The 16,638-nt window shown below is 43.0% G+C and overlaps 1 protein-coding gene across 9 annotated transcripts in view; it reads right to left on the bottom strand.

The window, feature by feature from the left end:
* Positions 1-258: 258 nt before the first annotated feature.
* Positions 259-16,638, bottom strand: part of TSPAN4 (tetraspanin 4) — a 393,576-nt gene continuing 377,196 nt past the window's right edge. For all 9 annotated transcript variants that reach the window (XM_027459702.3, XM_072038961.1, XM_072038960.1 and 6 more), the window contains 3 exons: positions 10,780-10,911; positions 9,133-9,216; positions 259-6,318 (listed from right to left, as the gene is read on the bottom strand). In XM_027459702.3, the coding sequence (XP_027315503.1) occupies positions 6,250-6,318; positions 9,133-9,216; positions 10,780-10,911 (285 nt within the window). In that variant the 3' untranslated portion in view covers positions 259-6,249. The remainder of the gene's footprint in view (positions 6,319-9,132; positions 9,217-10,779; positions 10,912-16,638) is intronic.

The raw sequence follows: 16,638 nt of genomic DNA, 5'->3' as shown, positions 1-16,638 counted from the left end.
GCCATAGCAAATGCTTTCTGGCTGTTCGAGGGAATGTAAGGTAAGGTGTACTTCCAGGTCAACAAAAAAATCACAAGTTCTAGTGAACAGAATAACATACAGTATTTCTATGGGGAAATAGTTTTAATAAAACTATATTTAATAAAACTGTATAAAAGAATCAAGGCCTAGGGGAAAATGACCTATGTATCCAACTGTTTGGGTTTCAGAAAAACAGCCTTTCAAATTGCAATCACTGGGTAAATTGCTAATGATAGATTATTTTTTGCTTTTTTTTTTTTTTTTTCAACATACCAGAAAGTAAGGGTCATGTTTTTATGCCTCTTTGAAAATGTTTTTTGAATGTTCTTGTTTTTATGTGCTACTGTTAGTGGGGTTTCCTTTGTAGCTGCAGTGCTGTGCCACCACAAAATACTTTATAGTACACAGCAAGTATAATCAGCTAAGCCTGACATTCCTAGGTTGTGCTAAGTACATTTCAGAAAAAAATAGCAGGATGTCAGCTGAAATGCTGGGTTAGTTGTTGATTAAAATAGAAACACCTCTGTCTGTGCCAACATGTAGTTCAAAATGCAAAGACAACTGAGCTAGGCTGGCTGCTGGGGAAGGTAAACTAGACTTCCAATTTTGAAACAATGGGATCCTGAAAACCAATAGCGTTTCCCAGGTTAAAGCTTTAGTGGGAAAATAAATTAGGCTGTAAAGGTAAATAGAGCTGCTCTCTGACCATAAACTTCCGTAACATTTGTTAACTTAGCATTTTAGAAATTTAGAGCCAATGGTAAATAAATGAAACTGAAAGGCAAAATGTTTGAAATACATTTAAGAAGGGGTGGTTTCTTTAATGTATATGGCATGATGAAGTTGTGAAATTCACTGCTACAATGTAAGACTGAAGTAGAAAATCTTCACAGAATTCAGAAAAAGGATTAAGGATAGATATGGTTAATGAGACCATCTAGTGGCACATTTAACAGGATGAAGAAAATCCAAGGAATACAAGCCTGCCAGTGACCTAAGGGAGTTGGAAGAAACTTCACCAAAGGATTGGATTATCCTTTGTGAGATTTCCTGCAACAGCCTCTAAACCTGGTTCTCTGCTTTCAGGCCATGGTTGACCCCTAACACTTCCAGTTGTCTGTCTGTGTTGTTCAGAAGGCACCAAATTTAGAGGCAGTTTCACTCGTGAAGCTGTTTGACCTGGAGGGTGCAATAAATTGTATTGAACAGGGCAGTGTTAGACAAGGCTTCAGACAAGGTACTTGGCTAACCAGACTGGTTTTGATCTGATGTAGTAGGAGTTCCTAATGTGGTGTTCTAGTGTTAATTTTCTGAGTTTTCCTACACACTTTGTGAATATGAGCAACTACCTCAGAAAAAGAGAAGTCAGATTCTTTCAAAATTGCCAATAACACATTCTGAACATAACAGTTGGTTTTGGGTGTACAGTTTTTCGTTATGTTACTAAACATGATCCCCCCCCCCCAGCATTTTCTGAAATGTTTCCTGTATTGACTGTACATAGTTTCAGGTTGCTTGTAATAGGAAACAGACAGGGGTATAAATTTACCTGGAAATGGGTAAGCTGGTCAAGTTTAAAAACAAAACAAAAAAAAAAAATAAAGAACCAATAAGAAAGGACAGATCAAATCAAAGATAGGCAATGAGAAATGACAAAAAGTATGCTATGTATTTTCTTATTGCATATAGTGTGGGTGTGTGTGCATGCTTGCACACCCATCTTTGGGTATGTATATACTCGCTGTATAGCTTGTTGTGTAATTCATTATAAAGAATACAAAAGACATTCTGTTGTAAACTTTAAAGAATATTTAATAATTTTTTAAAAATAAAATGTATATTTTAAATTTTGTTCTTTATATGAATGCACAAAAATGTATCATCATAGTTGCAGTGACAAAATCCAAGGAACTGAGGAGACCTGCCCACTGCGGTAAGACACAGGTGACGCTCTAAGAGAATTCATAATGGAATCCAAACAAAATTTCCCAGGGCGAGTCCTGACTTGTTTTCTTACAGTGAATTGCCTAACTCAGTGTCTACGAAGATCATTCACACTTAGCATGAATTCTTGTGGACAAAGGTAATAAAGCATCTGGTTTTAAAACAAATGCCGCAATCGGCTTTCTTTTCCCTGCTTACCTTTGGTGCCACACGTACAGCACAGCAACGAGGCCAAGCGTGAAGTGCAGGGCATTAACTTTGTCCGTGCTGACAACCTCCTGTCCTGTCTGTGGATAGGAGGAAGCAGCCTGGAGCCACATGCATCGAAAAATAGAACCAATTTTTAATTAGCTTGTGAGAAGTGAGGGGGGTGGGTGGATTCACGTAGTGGCCCTATTACTGATGCTAGGTAATGTGTTTTTACAACTTCGGTGCATTTCCTTCCTCTCCGTATTATAGATCATACAATGCTGCATTCAAATGGTAGCTATTAAATGGAAGAATAAACCTTTACAAGTTCATATTACTTGAGGAGGAGGAGGAGTGAAGAAATGTTCACAGAACAGAAACTGGAGTGAATTTCAGTGATTGTGCACTATAATACATAGAGCTAAATAATTCTATGGTACAAGCAGTAAGATTTGGCTGCTGCTGACAATTACCGTACAGGAAAATAAAACACATTCTATTAAATATATATATTCTTATAATTGTGAAGATGAAAAGCCAGAAGTATATTGGACTGAATCTAAAAGCTAAATCCAGATCTTGCTGAATTCAGTAGGTCCAGCTGTGTGCCCTATGCTTTCACATCTTGTTATTAAGCAGAAAGAGCAATGGGTATAAATTGGGAGTTCTCTGCTTCACTCTGTTTGTTACCTTTGGTTCTGTCTTTAAATGTGTTGAGTCTTCCTTCACATTTAAAAATAAGTGGAAGTAATCTAAAAGGCCTTACTAAAAGTGACAAAAACACTAATGGAAGCAACTGGAATGACTTCTGTGGTGCTCTGCATAAATAGAGTATGAGCACCATTTTAAATGTACTGTGGGGTGGTTATAATCAACCAGTTCAATGTCAAGTTTTATGCGTAAAATGGAACTATTTCTTGTTGTTGCTTAGAAAAAAATGTTGCTGTTAAACATCACAAAACAGTCTGACCTCAGGGGAGAAAGATGCAATGCTTTTAGAAAGAAAATATGTTAAAGCTGATTCTTGTTATATTCAATACGTTCAGAGGTTTGAAACTGGATTGTGCTGGTAATGCTTTAAGCACCGTAACATCTGTTTGGCTTGTGTAAAGAGAGTTACTAACATCAAATATAGAAAACGGTCCAGTGCAAACTATCAGTAAGTTGCACTAGCATCTCTGTTGGCAGTGTGTTTTTTCTCTTCAGTAGTTGATGCTGAATGGTGCTGTTGCAGTGACTGGGATTTACAAAGTGAGCGTTGCTCATACTGCCTCTAGATTGTATTTTTGAAAACTGAGGCTGTTTATCTTTTAAGGATGCCCAAACTGTGGCAAATGATTAGAGAGAACCAGAATGTGTGATGTCTCATCTGTATTGGTTTATTTTATTATTATTATTCTGTAGGTGTAGCTGAAGTCTGGCAGCCTGCTCTAAGGGTTCAGCGTGTGTTACTGGGATACTCACAGATGAGGGTTGTACTCTGTCTTCTCCCTTCACCACCACCGGGCAAACTGATGAGAGTTGCCCCACGTGGGAACTCTGCTGCACAGTGGTTTGCTCTCGTCACTAAAGCCATCAGGTGTGCTGTTAGTTTTTAACAGCAGGGATCACTATGAATAGACTTGTCTACCTTTTGTCTTTCTTAAAAGTCAATGTTTTACAGTTGTGTTCATCGTTCTGGTACACAGCTTTTCAGGGGGGGAAATGCAGAGCTGTCAGCAGGAGCACCTGTGAGTACACACTATGAAGCGTGGCAAAAACTCGCACTAACAGTACCACTAACCTGGAATTGTTTCTGTGCAGGTAAGAAACGTGGAGAGAGGAAGGAACAAACTTCTCCCATCTCTCCAAGAGCATGATTGTTGAGGGGTTACCCCGGGCTCAAGGAGCAGAGAGCATCGAGACCGTGGTGATTATAACACTGAGCGTAAGTAAGTCTCCTGCTCAAGGCACAGGTCACCTGTGTATTGTGGGCTACTCGCTCAGTTTAACCTCTATCATGCGTTGAAGTCCGTTAACGTTTGAGGTTTGTTGGCATGGCAATGAAGTTCTTTAGTGGTGGTGAGGTTGCTGTGAGAGCGAATGATTGGGAAGCTGCACAAAATGCACACAAGTAACACGTTACTTTGAACTTAGCTTGCACAATTAGATGCCCCGTGCTACGGGGATTGATGTGTAAAACGGGCATAAGTGAGCATTGCAGGCCCAGAGGAGGGGGGTTACTGACCGGTGTTAAGGAGAGACTCTAATAGGCCGTGGGGTGGCAAGGCCAGCTTTACTGCTGGAAATTGCCTTTAAATCAGGGTAAGCAAAATTCACTTGTGGCCGGGACATGCAGTTGTAAGCACTAGTGGTGCTTCTGGTCTGACCCAGTAAGAATGGCTGCACAGGGCTTTCTGTGAAAACAGGGCACTGAAGTTGTCTCCCCAGGCTGCTGGCTGTAGCTGAGGTCCTCAAAAGGCTGCTGTGGGGAGCAGGCCAGCTGCATTGCTCTGCTGGCCTGTTCGCTGCTGTCTCCCTTCCCCAGGGTGCTTCAGCCTCTCCCTGCCACGTGTACATTACCTGGGGCTGCTTGCTGATGGGGAACTGTTGGCAGTTTGTTTGTTTGAGCAGTAGGGATGAGATTCGTAGATTCTGGAAGGTTCATGCAGAAAGGTACTACATAAATTACTTCAGTTATTGATGTAGGTTGGAGAATTAGACAACTGGTGGCTGCTTCCTGGCAGAAGGAAAGTACTAACTTTGATTTCTGCAAATTCCAGGAAGTGTGGGGCATGTTCTAGCCATCAGCCTTTGAAACCAGTAGGAGGGAGATGGCTGCGAAAAGCAGAACTGAGAGGTGACTCAATTTCTAACAAATGCTGATGTGCCTTGGCTGTTGTAAGCACACAGCTGGAAAAAACTGCCAAGCATAAAAACATCTGAAGTCTTAATAACTCTTGGAAAGATGAGCAATGTGCAAAGATTTTTCCTTAGCAAGGCAAACTCTATCATACCTGCAGACAATGATATTCTAGAGTAAATTAATGAAATGGTGACATTGAGGGAAGAAACAGCTGACAGCATTGTACAAATCTTCGAGTGTGGAAATGAGTGATATTTTTTTGGCAGACTAACTTGAAACAGAGATGATAAAAAATAAAATCATAGTAGAATGACAGAGGAGCCCACTCACAAGTTGTTTACTGAAATGAAGATACAGCTGAAAGTAATTACTTGTTTCCCAGAGGTATAAGTGATAGTGCCTCCTACAAGAAATAGTACTTGGTTATTTCAGTTGGAATGTAAAATGGGATAGAAAGGTTCCCTCTTTCTGAGGTTAGATGCTGGTTATTTTCACCTCCTTTTCAGAACAATATGTGTATATGAACGTAATATGTATTACATAGTCAACTATCACCTATATGCCACTGGCAATTAATAAGTGAGACAGTGTCCAATATTGTTTTCCCTTAACAGCCAGATCTCACTGTACAGATTCTGATTAAAAGCCTGACTTTGCAGCACATGAAATTAAAAATACTCCTTTAAAATAGCATTTCTGAAGATGATCCTCTCCTGGCTACAAAATCATCTTGAGACACTTGGAGGAAAGGCTGGTTGCTCTTGACATTTTAGCTGTGTGCAAACTGTAGTGAAATTACAATTGCATTCAGTGCTAGCTACTCTGTACCTTCTTTCCATGCTGAAGAATACGCATTTTCTACGCCCTCTCCTCCAGACTCTGAAACGCTGGAAGGCAACCTGGCAGGTTTCACAGAGGTTGCACCAGTGCAATCTTTTCTTAACATGGGTTTGCAGATCAGCCCCTCGTTTGCAGCTTCCTTTGCCTTCCATAGGCCCTAGAAAAGGAACTGTCGCTCTCGGGAGGCTTTCTTCTGTTTAAAGCCAAGGCTGCTTCTTACCTGTGCCAGTTCAAGTACTGACTTTCTTTTCTTCCTCCTTCAGTAAAATGGGGTGATTCACAAAATCTTCAGAAAGATAGCATTATACACAGTTTATAGTACAAAGAGGGGGGGAAGGTCAGATGAATGAGCATGAAGGAGATTTCTCCTGTGTCCTTTGGAGGAGAAGCAGAAAGATTGGGAATGGTATCTATGCACAGTAGGTGTCTGCCTTGACTACCTGACAATACATGGTCATTGCAAAGGTGAGTCCAAGAATCTAAGAGAAAAAGAGCAAACAACCATTTTTCAGTAAGTCAAAAAAACCCTATTTATTGAAACAAATGAAAAAAGAAAAGCATGCTTACACTGGTTTTGTTCCCACACAGGAGGACACATCACATACTGCTTTTCCTGCCAGCTCCTGTTCTTGTTCCTGTTCCTAGTCTGTCTGCCTTTTGTCCTTACCTGTATTGCTGTTTTACAGAACGAACAATGGGAGCGCAGGAGAGTTGATTTCTCCGTGAAAAGCAGCAGCCAGATACTGGGAAGAGGTGTATCGAAAAAAAATGTTTGGATGTCTTTTGCTCAAAAATATTTTATGGTAGCAACTTGCTCAGCTGTGGGGCTGTGGTTATCTCTGTAGCTGTTGCTTTGGAAGACAATCAGTTTCATCCCTGACCCAAAGGGTGCTGTGGTTTACTTTACCGTACTTTACTTTTCAAAGTGTATGTGTGCACAGGTCCCTCTGGGGGAATCACTGGAGACTGTCCATGCATTAATCATAATCATCAGTGGCTCATCAGCAATGTAAGTGTCTCTCCTGCTCAGGCTGTTCGAGAGAAGCAGCAGGCAGAGGTGGTGGTCCTGCTCCCAGCCTGACTGCTGACCTCGGGTAGCTCAATTCCTCAGAAAAGGGGCAGAGGAAGAGTCCCATTTCCTTTCCATCTGAAGTACTTACGTGAATGTACTGAGTGGTTTTGATGGTCTTTTGCAACTCTGCTGTAAACATCTTCACTGGGATAAGGATTTGCCAGGTAGAATTTCTTTGTGTGTGAATTCTATTTTAAGCACCTAATTTGACCATGTAAATGGTACTGTTTATATAAATGGTAACTTCTACTGATAGCTATTTTTGAAAGAACATGAGTAAGACATACTACTTCATAAATAAAGGAAAAAAAATTGTTATATATCTGTCTCCTTTCTTGTTCTTCTAGAGTGAAATAAAGCAGTGAGGCTTTAGTCTGCTGTCTTACAATAAACATATGCCTTTTAGAAGTAGCCCTACAATGCTGCCTTGATTTCCTAATAAAGGAATTCCTTCTGAGACAGTTGTGTAATAAAACCTTGGTTTTATTTTGGTGGTGAATCTGTTTTACAACTTCTATCTAGCATGCATGGCTGAAGAAGATTCTCCTGACACACCTGCTGTATGTCCTTCAAGTTGTGTCGTGCTGTGATTCTAACTATCAAATCACTAATGTGACAAACAAGAGCTATCACACATTTAGGGCCAGATCAACATCATAACAGCAACAATGGAGGGAGCCCAATTCATTTTAGGTGACAATAGATGAAGTCTTTCATCATCAATTAGATTCAATCATATAGTACAGCTAGGGGCAGACCCTGACAAAAGTGTTTGTATGCTGAGCTATTTTCTCTGTATTTCACAGCATTTACTAGCAATATTAATCAGCATTTTAAAGTTGTCTGGAATGTTTGCTCCCATTGGAAATTAGTCACTCCTGTTTGTCAGAAAGCTAGTGTTTGCTCTTCAATACCCTGAACGTCATCAGGGCCTGTGGGAAGGACACTGCTATGGTCTACTGAGCATTCAATGTATTTTTTAAAGACTCCCTAAATGCTGCGTAGATGCTCAAAAGATGTTTTTTAAATGTGGTAACAGATTAATAACCAAATTTTGTTATATTGCCTCACTGCCATTTGATCTTGTTACACTTACCTGTTTCCTAAACATATCAGCTTAAAATACTAGCAAACATAAAACTCTACTGAATTTGGGCTTTAAGGAGTCAGGCATTTGCACTGGTAAATTGCAGCCATGACTTACAAGAAAGTAAGATGCATGTTATTCTGCCTAACCCAACACTAGCAAGCGTAAAAATTGAACTGTGATCTCGGTCTCTCTCTTGCTGCTGCCAGCAGTATACCATGCAAAATTTAAAGCCATGGGTTAATTTGGAGTTATACAGCATTAGCTTAGCTATGCCATCCTTTCTGCTTATGTGTTGCCAGTGAGAGAGAGGCAGGAACTGGACACTAACACTCTGTTACTGTGTTCAGGAGTGGGCCTCCAGGCCGTAAGCAGAGGGCTGACCTAGAGCCGAAACCACCTGAGCCCTGGTGCAGCTTTCCCTTTGTATCCTCAGGCTGAGGGCTGTACTGCTGTGGCTGCACTGGGGCCAGCCTCACCACCAGCTGGATTAAAAATATATATACTTAAGAGAAAGAAACAATCCACTGCACTGACGGCTGACCTTCCTCTGACCAAAGTTACACTGGAAATAACTGCAAGTCACAACCTTAGCAGCAGCTCTCTGCCAGTCCGGCCTACCTACTTTCACAGAAATTAATGGCAAAGAACAGTTTTATCTGCAAGGTTGAATTCTGGGAGCAACATCTAAACTTAGAACTTGCCCTAGGACTTAGGATGGAATTGAAGACTTAAGCTACCTTTAGGCCAGCTCAAAATTAGATATTTAACTTAATCTGACTGGCCTCTCTGGAAAATTACTGAACAAATACAGGTACTCTAAAAGGCAATTCACCCTACAATGACTAGGATTCTGCCTCATCACTGCGTTCAGTGTGATAGATAAACCACATGGTAAGGTGCCTGCTCTTTGCAGTGCATCATGACACAGAAAATGTGTGCAGTACTCCTAGTTCTCTACCCACTACACAGTATTTTAACAGAATGAAAACATGGGAGACACTTAAATCTCTGAATTTTAGTCCAGTATCATGCAAAATATGAAATTATTAAATTAGGCTTAGGCAGAATATATCTATTTATTAACATCTAGTTGTGATTACTTAGGATTTGAAAATAAGTATTAAAGTTTACCTGCACCAGAGCTGTGCACAATCCAAAGATTCCCACTGCTAGTAGGTTTTCCTGGAGCCATATTTTCACCGTTTCGTAGCAAGGCTGGAAAAAAAACACAAAACTTATTAGCTCTAAACACATGGAGGTATTCCCTTGGGAACATAACGACAGAAAGTACAACACTAAGCTGCTGGGTACCCTGGTTTGTCCTGTCACCACTGGAGCAAATACGGCCCCTTTCTGGCTCAGAGCCTGCACAGGGAGTACTAGCTGTAGTACTGCCTCCAAAATGCCGCACACGTGCATGTGAAGCGGGCCAGTAATTAAATATAGCCAAGAACTAGATTTGGGGCATCCTTGCCCTCTAAAATCCCACTAGAAGCAGTTAGAATTTCAGAATGATCCTTCCCATTTTTCTCCATGCCTCAGGAATGGTTTATTACAGAACATATATAATAAATAGGCACACGCACACACACACAAATATATACACGTTACACAAACAAGGGTGTCAGTGAGAGCTGCTCAGCAGCCTCTCCTGCTGCACAAGGACTGCTTTCTTTTAGCATTTTCCATCATTTTAAACTGCAGTATGGGTGCTCCTCCATTATTTTCTTCCTGCTTTAGATTCCACACTAGCTCTAACCTCAAGCTGTACCCTTGGAACATGGCAATCCCCCTTCCCTTGGAGGGACTGGAATTGGCTGAGGTGAAGCCTTTCTTTAAATAATACACTCTGTGGGACAACCTTGCACAAGCACTGCCCTGTGTCCTGGAAATGTACATGGGCAAGGTTGTTCAGCCTTCAGTTAGTGGCTTCCACAGTATGTAAACGGGATTAATGCCTACCCAAACAGTCTGTTTTTAGCCTGGTTAACCTGCACCAATTATCTTGGTACCCTGAATAAAATAGAATAAGAACTTTTAAGTCCTTAAATTTGGAATTTGACTTGGAGCTACCTGAGAGCTATGATGGAACCGTGTTTGGTTACAACTCAGCCTCTACCAGTGCCAATCCATGGGTGTGAAATCTCACTGAAAGGTAACTGGGATCTCTTGCACAGTTTCTGTCTTCACAAATCATTAGAACAAGCAAAACTTCATTTCAATGCTATGTCATCAGCTGGCCCTGCCCCATGCCCTTCCTGGGTGTTTACACTACCTGTAATTAGCACAAACAATTGCTGAGCTAATTACAGACAGAAATTTGGGCTCTGTGAGCAGCAGAAGCCCCTGAACTAGGGTGCCTAGCAGGAGCAGAGCACACACGGCTCACAATTATGCCTCATGACTGCTTGTGCCACACAAAGCTACAGCTATGCCAGTGCTCCAGGGCGTATGTGTGGGAAGCCATTTGCCTTTACCTTAATCCAGGAGGTGGACGTTAAAAAAGGCAATCCTGTCATTTCCTAGTTTGATCTGTGCAGACTGTGCTCCAGATCAGTGAAGGTACTTGGCTGCCACATGAAAGGCCTTCAGCTCCTAAAAGTATTCAAACTGGCAGTATCATCAGAGGTGAAAAGCTGTAGCTCAACACAAGCCTTCTAAAACCCGACTAAAGCTGCCCGAAGTTATACCACACCTTATCACCTCACAGCTAACTACTTCCTGCCCTTCACCTGGGTTGGAAGGAGGCTGCTGAGCTGCAGCTGGGGAATGACTCACCGCTTTCCACCAGGTCCCTGGGGAATGGAGCCCACAGTTCTCGCTGAATTCCAGGCAGCAGGAGTCTGGCACCCGGGTTGTATTGTACACTTCAAACCAGTCAGTGTAGTTGGAGACTCCACAGCATCTGAACTGGAAAAATAAGAACCGAGATGATACTGTAAGGATGATCTGTTCCTGGTGTCTGCTTGTTCTGAGGTGATGGAAGAAGCTTCCATGCCTGCCATTGGACACAAACACTGGACACCTCATTCAGTGCACAGAGTTACACTTGAATACACCAGCAGGAGCTTGAAACTTTAAAAAAATAGTATTTCCTTAGCTTTACCCATACAGTCTAAAGTAGCTAATGTTGAGACAAGATGCAAAGGCACCTATTTACAATGCCAGGACACTGCAGGAGCTGAAATAGGACAATGCAAGCCAAGTAACAAGGTTTTGTGTGACTGAGCAGGATTACACCAATTATTTGCAGCTTGTTGTCAGGAAAAAAAATAATTTAGGCTACAGTTATAGGAGCCAGGAGGTAAAGACACTGGGATTTTTACTGCACGCTACTTATGAAATCATGATTGAAGTTAATGAGGCAAATTCCTCTCCAAGCTGTTAATTACTGATCACCTCTGAAAGTCTTTGTGACTCACTAAAAGATTTATTTCCTCCTCTCTTTGGTGCAGTTCCGTAACGTCATTATTTGATGCTGCTAAGTGGTGGGTGCTTTAAGTATCTTCACACACTAAGGCAATGTACAGGAACTGCATTAGTGCTAAACTGGAAGGTTTGTTCCACTTTGGGAGCAGGATGCAACATGTAGGAGATGTACATAACAGTACAGGGAATGGCTCTGTGACCATCTTCCCCTCCAGGATCTGGTATCTGCCTGTATAGAAAACACGCAAGGACTGATTAGCATGTAGATGTATACACCATCTGCCACTCCTGTGCTAGCTCCACAGTAAGAACCTGTAGGTATTTAGGCACTCTGGTGCTAATGACGTGGCTTCACTGACGGGGCTACAGAACTGCTCCCAGCTACAGGCCGTACTTTGCGCTTTCTCAAGGCTATGCCAGCCACCTCCTTGGCCCCAAAATGCCTTGCTGAGGTCTCATTTTTTAAGCCTGATTTTATATAAGCCTGTGCAGTATTTTTCACTTCCATACACAACCCGTTCCTCTTGTTTCTGATAGCTCATAATCATGCCAAGTTCTCCATCACCAAGTCTTAGGACCTCACATTAGGTCCTATTAGGATTTAGGACAATGATACTTACATGGGCCTGAGCGTGTTTTCCCTCTAACAGTTGTAGGGTCTGTGGGCACGGAGGGCTGAGTGGCCAGCTCTCTGCACGCACCAGAGATCTGCCATTCAAGACCAACAGAGGGCAGAGGTGTCACACGATGCCTTGCACATCTTACCTCACTTAGCACTCACAGAAAGCAGTCTGCAATAGAGACGTTTCAGTGCTCACAGCTCTGTTTTTCTTCTGCCAAACAAAACTCAGAAATCCTTCCTGGACTCGCATCTATCCCCCTAAGGTTCTGCTCAGAATTCTGATTTGGTCTGTGGCAGAAATCAATCCTTAGCTTGCTAGTGTTTGATTTGTGAGTTTACAGGCTGCATTTTCTATAAAATGCCTTCAAAGAGAAAAAAAAGTTTGGGACTTTCTTTTGTTCCTTTATGTTGCTGCACACAAGACAGGAGTTCCATGAGGAGGCGGTCCCAGAAATGGATCAGAGCAGTATGGAGCACAGGCCATGCATTTGAGGAGTGTGGATCTATCAGGAAATTTTACGAGAAGGTCTTGCAGGGTGTCATCATTAGTTATCAGTCAGCTCTTTTGATAGATGGAAGTGACAGACAGCTTGTCTTTCAAGCAAGCCTTGAAAATGCAGCTCATCTGTGATACACAGAGTAGAATAGAAAGGGCTGAGATGTTTGTGTGCTGTTCTGGCTGAACACAAGTGATAGAAGTTTGCATAGACTGGGACCGAACCCTTTCTCCTCATAATTTTGCAAGGCTGAGGGTCTCAACATCTGACAGACTATGGGGATGACATACAGGTTTTGTAGCTCCAATACAGATGTTGAGTCCAACCCTTTTATGGGCCCCATGAAGCAGATCAGGGCTAGGCCACGATCTAGGACTGGGATGCCAAACAGTGAAAAACTTCCCAGTAAGCCAACACGTAGAAATGATAGGAGGGGATGCAGGTATGGACAAGCTGCAGTGGGACAAATTTGGCTTGGTCTTGGTCACACATTCCCTGCCCACGCAGATCCTCTGTGTACTGTACAAAAGCAGAGGACTAAATATTGATGCTTACCTGCCACTGCTGGCAGGTAAGGCAGTCCCAGCATTGGGAGAAAGGGCTAAGAAAAGATCAAGGGTGAAAGAGAAATTGCATGAGGATCAATAACCTTGGTGCTGGAAGAAATAATGATAACACATCAAAAGAGATGTCATGTCTTCGGAAGACAAAGAAAGGCTGCACGAAGGAACTAATCAGTGGCTGATATGCAGTCCTAAAGGAGAGGGAGCGCTGACCGCTGACGTGCAAGCACCGCAGGGAACCAGCGGGCAGGCGGCAGCCAGTGAAACCCACGTCAGGCACACAGCATCTGCAGGGAGCAGAGGCACTGAGAGGGCAGCAGGCCAAGCAAGAGGCAAGAACAAGGAAACGAGCAGCCGTGGGTCTGAGTGGGTCACCAGCACAGCTTCAGCACAGGGGGGCGGCTAGAAGCTGGAGAGATGGATAAACTGAGAGCTCAGTAATCTGGGAGACTTCGACGCGAGGGCCCAAGCAGAGAAGAGCGAGTGTGGGAGTGATTTTGGTCGTGTTACAAGCAACTGATCTATCCTGTGTGCAGCAAGGTGAACAACAAGGAGTAGCCAAATTATTAAGGGAGATGAGGGACTGCTAAACAAACAGAGTAAGCATAATAAAGGCGCATGCTGGGGACAATGAGCAAACTAAGATTACTTTCTAGAGATTTGTGGGCCATGTTATGCTAAATGTTAAAAGGTACGTGTTTTCTGAGCAAAGATGGTTGGAGACAGACCTATAGCTTGGAGGGTAGAGAAAGCACAGGGCACGTGGAAGGTACTTTCTGCAACCAGCAGTTTGCTGCAGCCAGGCAGATCAGAGCTCATGTTCCTTCACCAAGGCCGATGTTTTGCCATGGCTAGAAAGTTAAACTGCCTGATTGTCATGAAGCAATTGAGGACTCTGTTTCCTGGAGGGTAAGCTACAACCACTTTCATTTTATGGACATTGTTTACAGTCCCATATTACTCCTTTCACTAGTTAAAGTTAGATAGGGTTGCCTAATTGACGGATTTTGCCCCTAGTTTCAAGAGGAAACAATTCGTTCACATTTTTAGACACAATTACAAACTACTTGTGCTCATTTGGGGCATCTTGCTTGACACACTTTAAAAAGGAGTAATGGCAGGTACTGTCCTGACTAGCAGGAACTTTAAGGCGCCCTGACTTGGACACCTCAGATCACTCGATGCCGGCCGGGGCTTGTAGCTGTAAGAGAACCTGTCTAATTGGAGGCAACTGTGCCTGCCCACACGAACAAATGGGGTACTTCTGGCACAAGGTGACAGCTGGGTACTGCTTCTATGCTCACACCCTCCAAATGTTGGGGCACAGTGGCTCAAACAAGCAAAAAGCTCGTCAAATGCCCTTGCACATCCAACCTCCTGCTGCTGAACGTTCCCAGCAATACTGACACAACAATGCTGTTTGCTTCACATGGGAGGCTCCGTCTCCTGAGGTATCAAACCACATTTTGTCCTCCTCGGTTACAGATGTCTGTCCCTCCCCAGTATTGATTACCGGGGGGTCTGAAGGGGCGTGCTGGTTCCAAAAGCCCAGGTGCAGTCAAAAGGTGATGCTGCTAAGGTGCTTTCCCAGCCAAACGCAGCAGCGGCACTGAGGTCTCTGTGGTGTATTTTTGGAATGGAAGCTGCTTGCAAATGGCTTTATTTTTGTGTTAACAAGCAATTGCTGCTTGGTATATCTATGGCTGGTAATTTATGTTAAACACGATATTTCCATCTTACTGCAGTGGAAATGTAAAGATTCTTGCATGGATTTTGCTGGTATTCAAGACTGAACAGGCCTTATTTTCACTGCCAAAATCTTGCAAGATCAGCCACGTTGGGACAGGGACTTTGGAGAAAAAAAGAAAGAAAAAGATAAAAAGATAAGAATTGAACATGCAGACATCCAGTCCCTGACTCAGTCAGGTTTTAGTAGGGACACTAGGGACAGCGTAGGATGGCTTTTATATTATTTATTTTTTCTTTCGTCACTGTAAAAAGTAGTGTGTAAGATGGTTATAATTTAAAATCATATAATGTTTAATGGATTTCTGGGATTAGTTCTGCAGTAATCCCAAAGTATGTTTTGATCTAACATCAAATCAATGACAGGGTGGAGGGAGATTGGGTCAAATTTTGTTCTCAGTTACATTGGTCTAAATAGACATGAAAGGGATTACACAGCAATAAAAGTGAGCTGAATTTGCTCACTTTAGTGAAGCTAATGCTTTTTCTCCTTGCTTCTCAAATTACTGCCTGGTTAGTTAAAAGGAGAAGTGTTCAAAAATTGATCACAGAGGTGCTGGGGATGAAGCAACGTTTTAAAAATTAATGCATATTTCTCATTTCCTAATGATCTCTACCTGTAACTTTAACCAGTCCTAGTTGGTGAGGAGTGTGATATGGTTCTGTGTAACTGACATCCTAAACTATTGGAATTTCAGCCATACTTAAAAAAAAAAAAGTATGCTTTTGTGGTCTTTAGTTATGACACGCATTAAGTCACCTGCTTGTGCGTTGGATTCTTTTAAGGCTTGAAACTCCATTGAGAAAGCAGTGAGTTTGGTAAGCTGAAGGTATTAAAAAGAGATCAATAAAATGTTCCAGTTTGCACCAGCTCCCTGACCTAAAGGCTTAACACCTCTGCAGAATGAGCCTAGTGCTTTCCTCTACCACGCATTGCATGTATGCAGCTCAGCCCCACTCCCTCGATGGTAATCCCAGCAGACCACAGACCACATCTAGATGTTCCTCCCAGCAGTGGGGCCTGCCCGAGCCTGCCTTGTCCTTGTCCTGGTTACCTGTGCTCTGCATGCTTCTGGGAAAAAGGGGAAAACAACTCCTTGAAGCACAAAGGCTTCAATGAAGAAAGCCCCTCAAAAGAGGAGGAACAACCCAAAACCAGCCCCCATTCCCCTCCCTGCTTAGCTCTTCTGTCACACTGGTCAGGGACACCCCCACCCACCCCACTCTGCAAAAGAGGAAGGGGAGCCTGCCCGTCAGCTGGGTCACCCCGAAGGAGCCCAACAGCCCCGTTCACAGGTGCCTGTGTTTGTGCTGGCCATCCATGCTCCAGTGGAGACGGCTCCCTAACTCGTGACCAGCCAGTCCCATGGAGACCCACTGCCACCAGCTACACGGGGCTCTGTTTCTGTTTCTTTTCTTCCCCTTCTTTAAGCAGCAGTTGCCACACTTGGTGGCACTTGGTGACCTCCAGTTGGGGATGGTCTGTAGGTAACAGCAGGACAGCTGCAGAGCTATGCCAGAGCTCGGTCCCCTGGGTCTAGGCCTAGTACTTTAATCCCAGTGCCAGCCTTCTGCTCTAGCTCTGAGTAATGCTTGTGCAAAGAAAGGAGGGTGAATGCGGAGGGGACAAGGGAGGACGACTCATCATCATTTCTGCTACTGTCAAGTTTTATTTCGCCTTTTTCTGAGGCTGCTGTTTTCCATCCACATACAGACATGGCCCATAGCTCAACTGATGACTGGTGTCTACTGGCTCCATTAAAAAAATGAGTGCTGAGAC

Source organism: Anas platyrhynchos, chromosome 5, assembly GCF_047663525.1.
Source record: "Anas platyrhynchos isolate ZD024472 breed Pekin duck chromosome 5, IASCAAS_PekinDuck_T2T, whole genome shotgun sequence".
Lineage (NCBI taxonomy): Eukaryota > Metazoa > Chordata > Aves > Anseriformes > Anatidae > Anas > Anas platyrhynchos.
The sequence above is the reverse complement of the archived record's forward strand: the minus strand, read 5'-3'. Positions and strand labels throughout refer to the sequence as shown.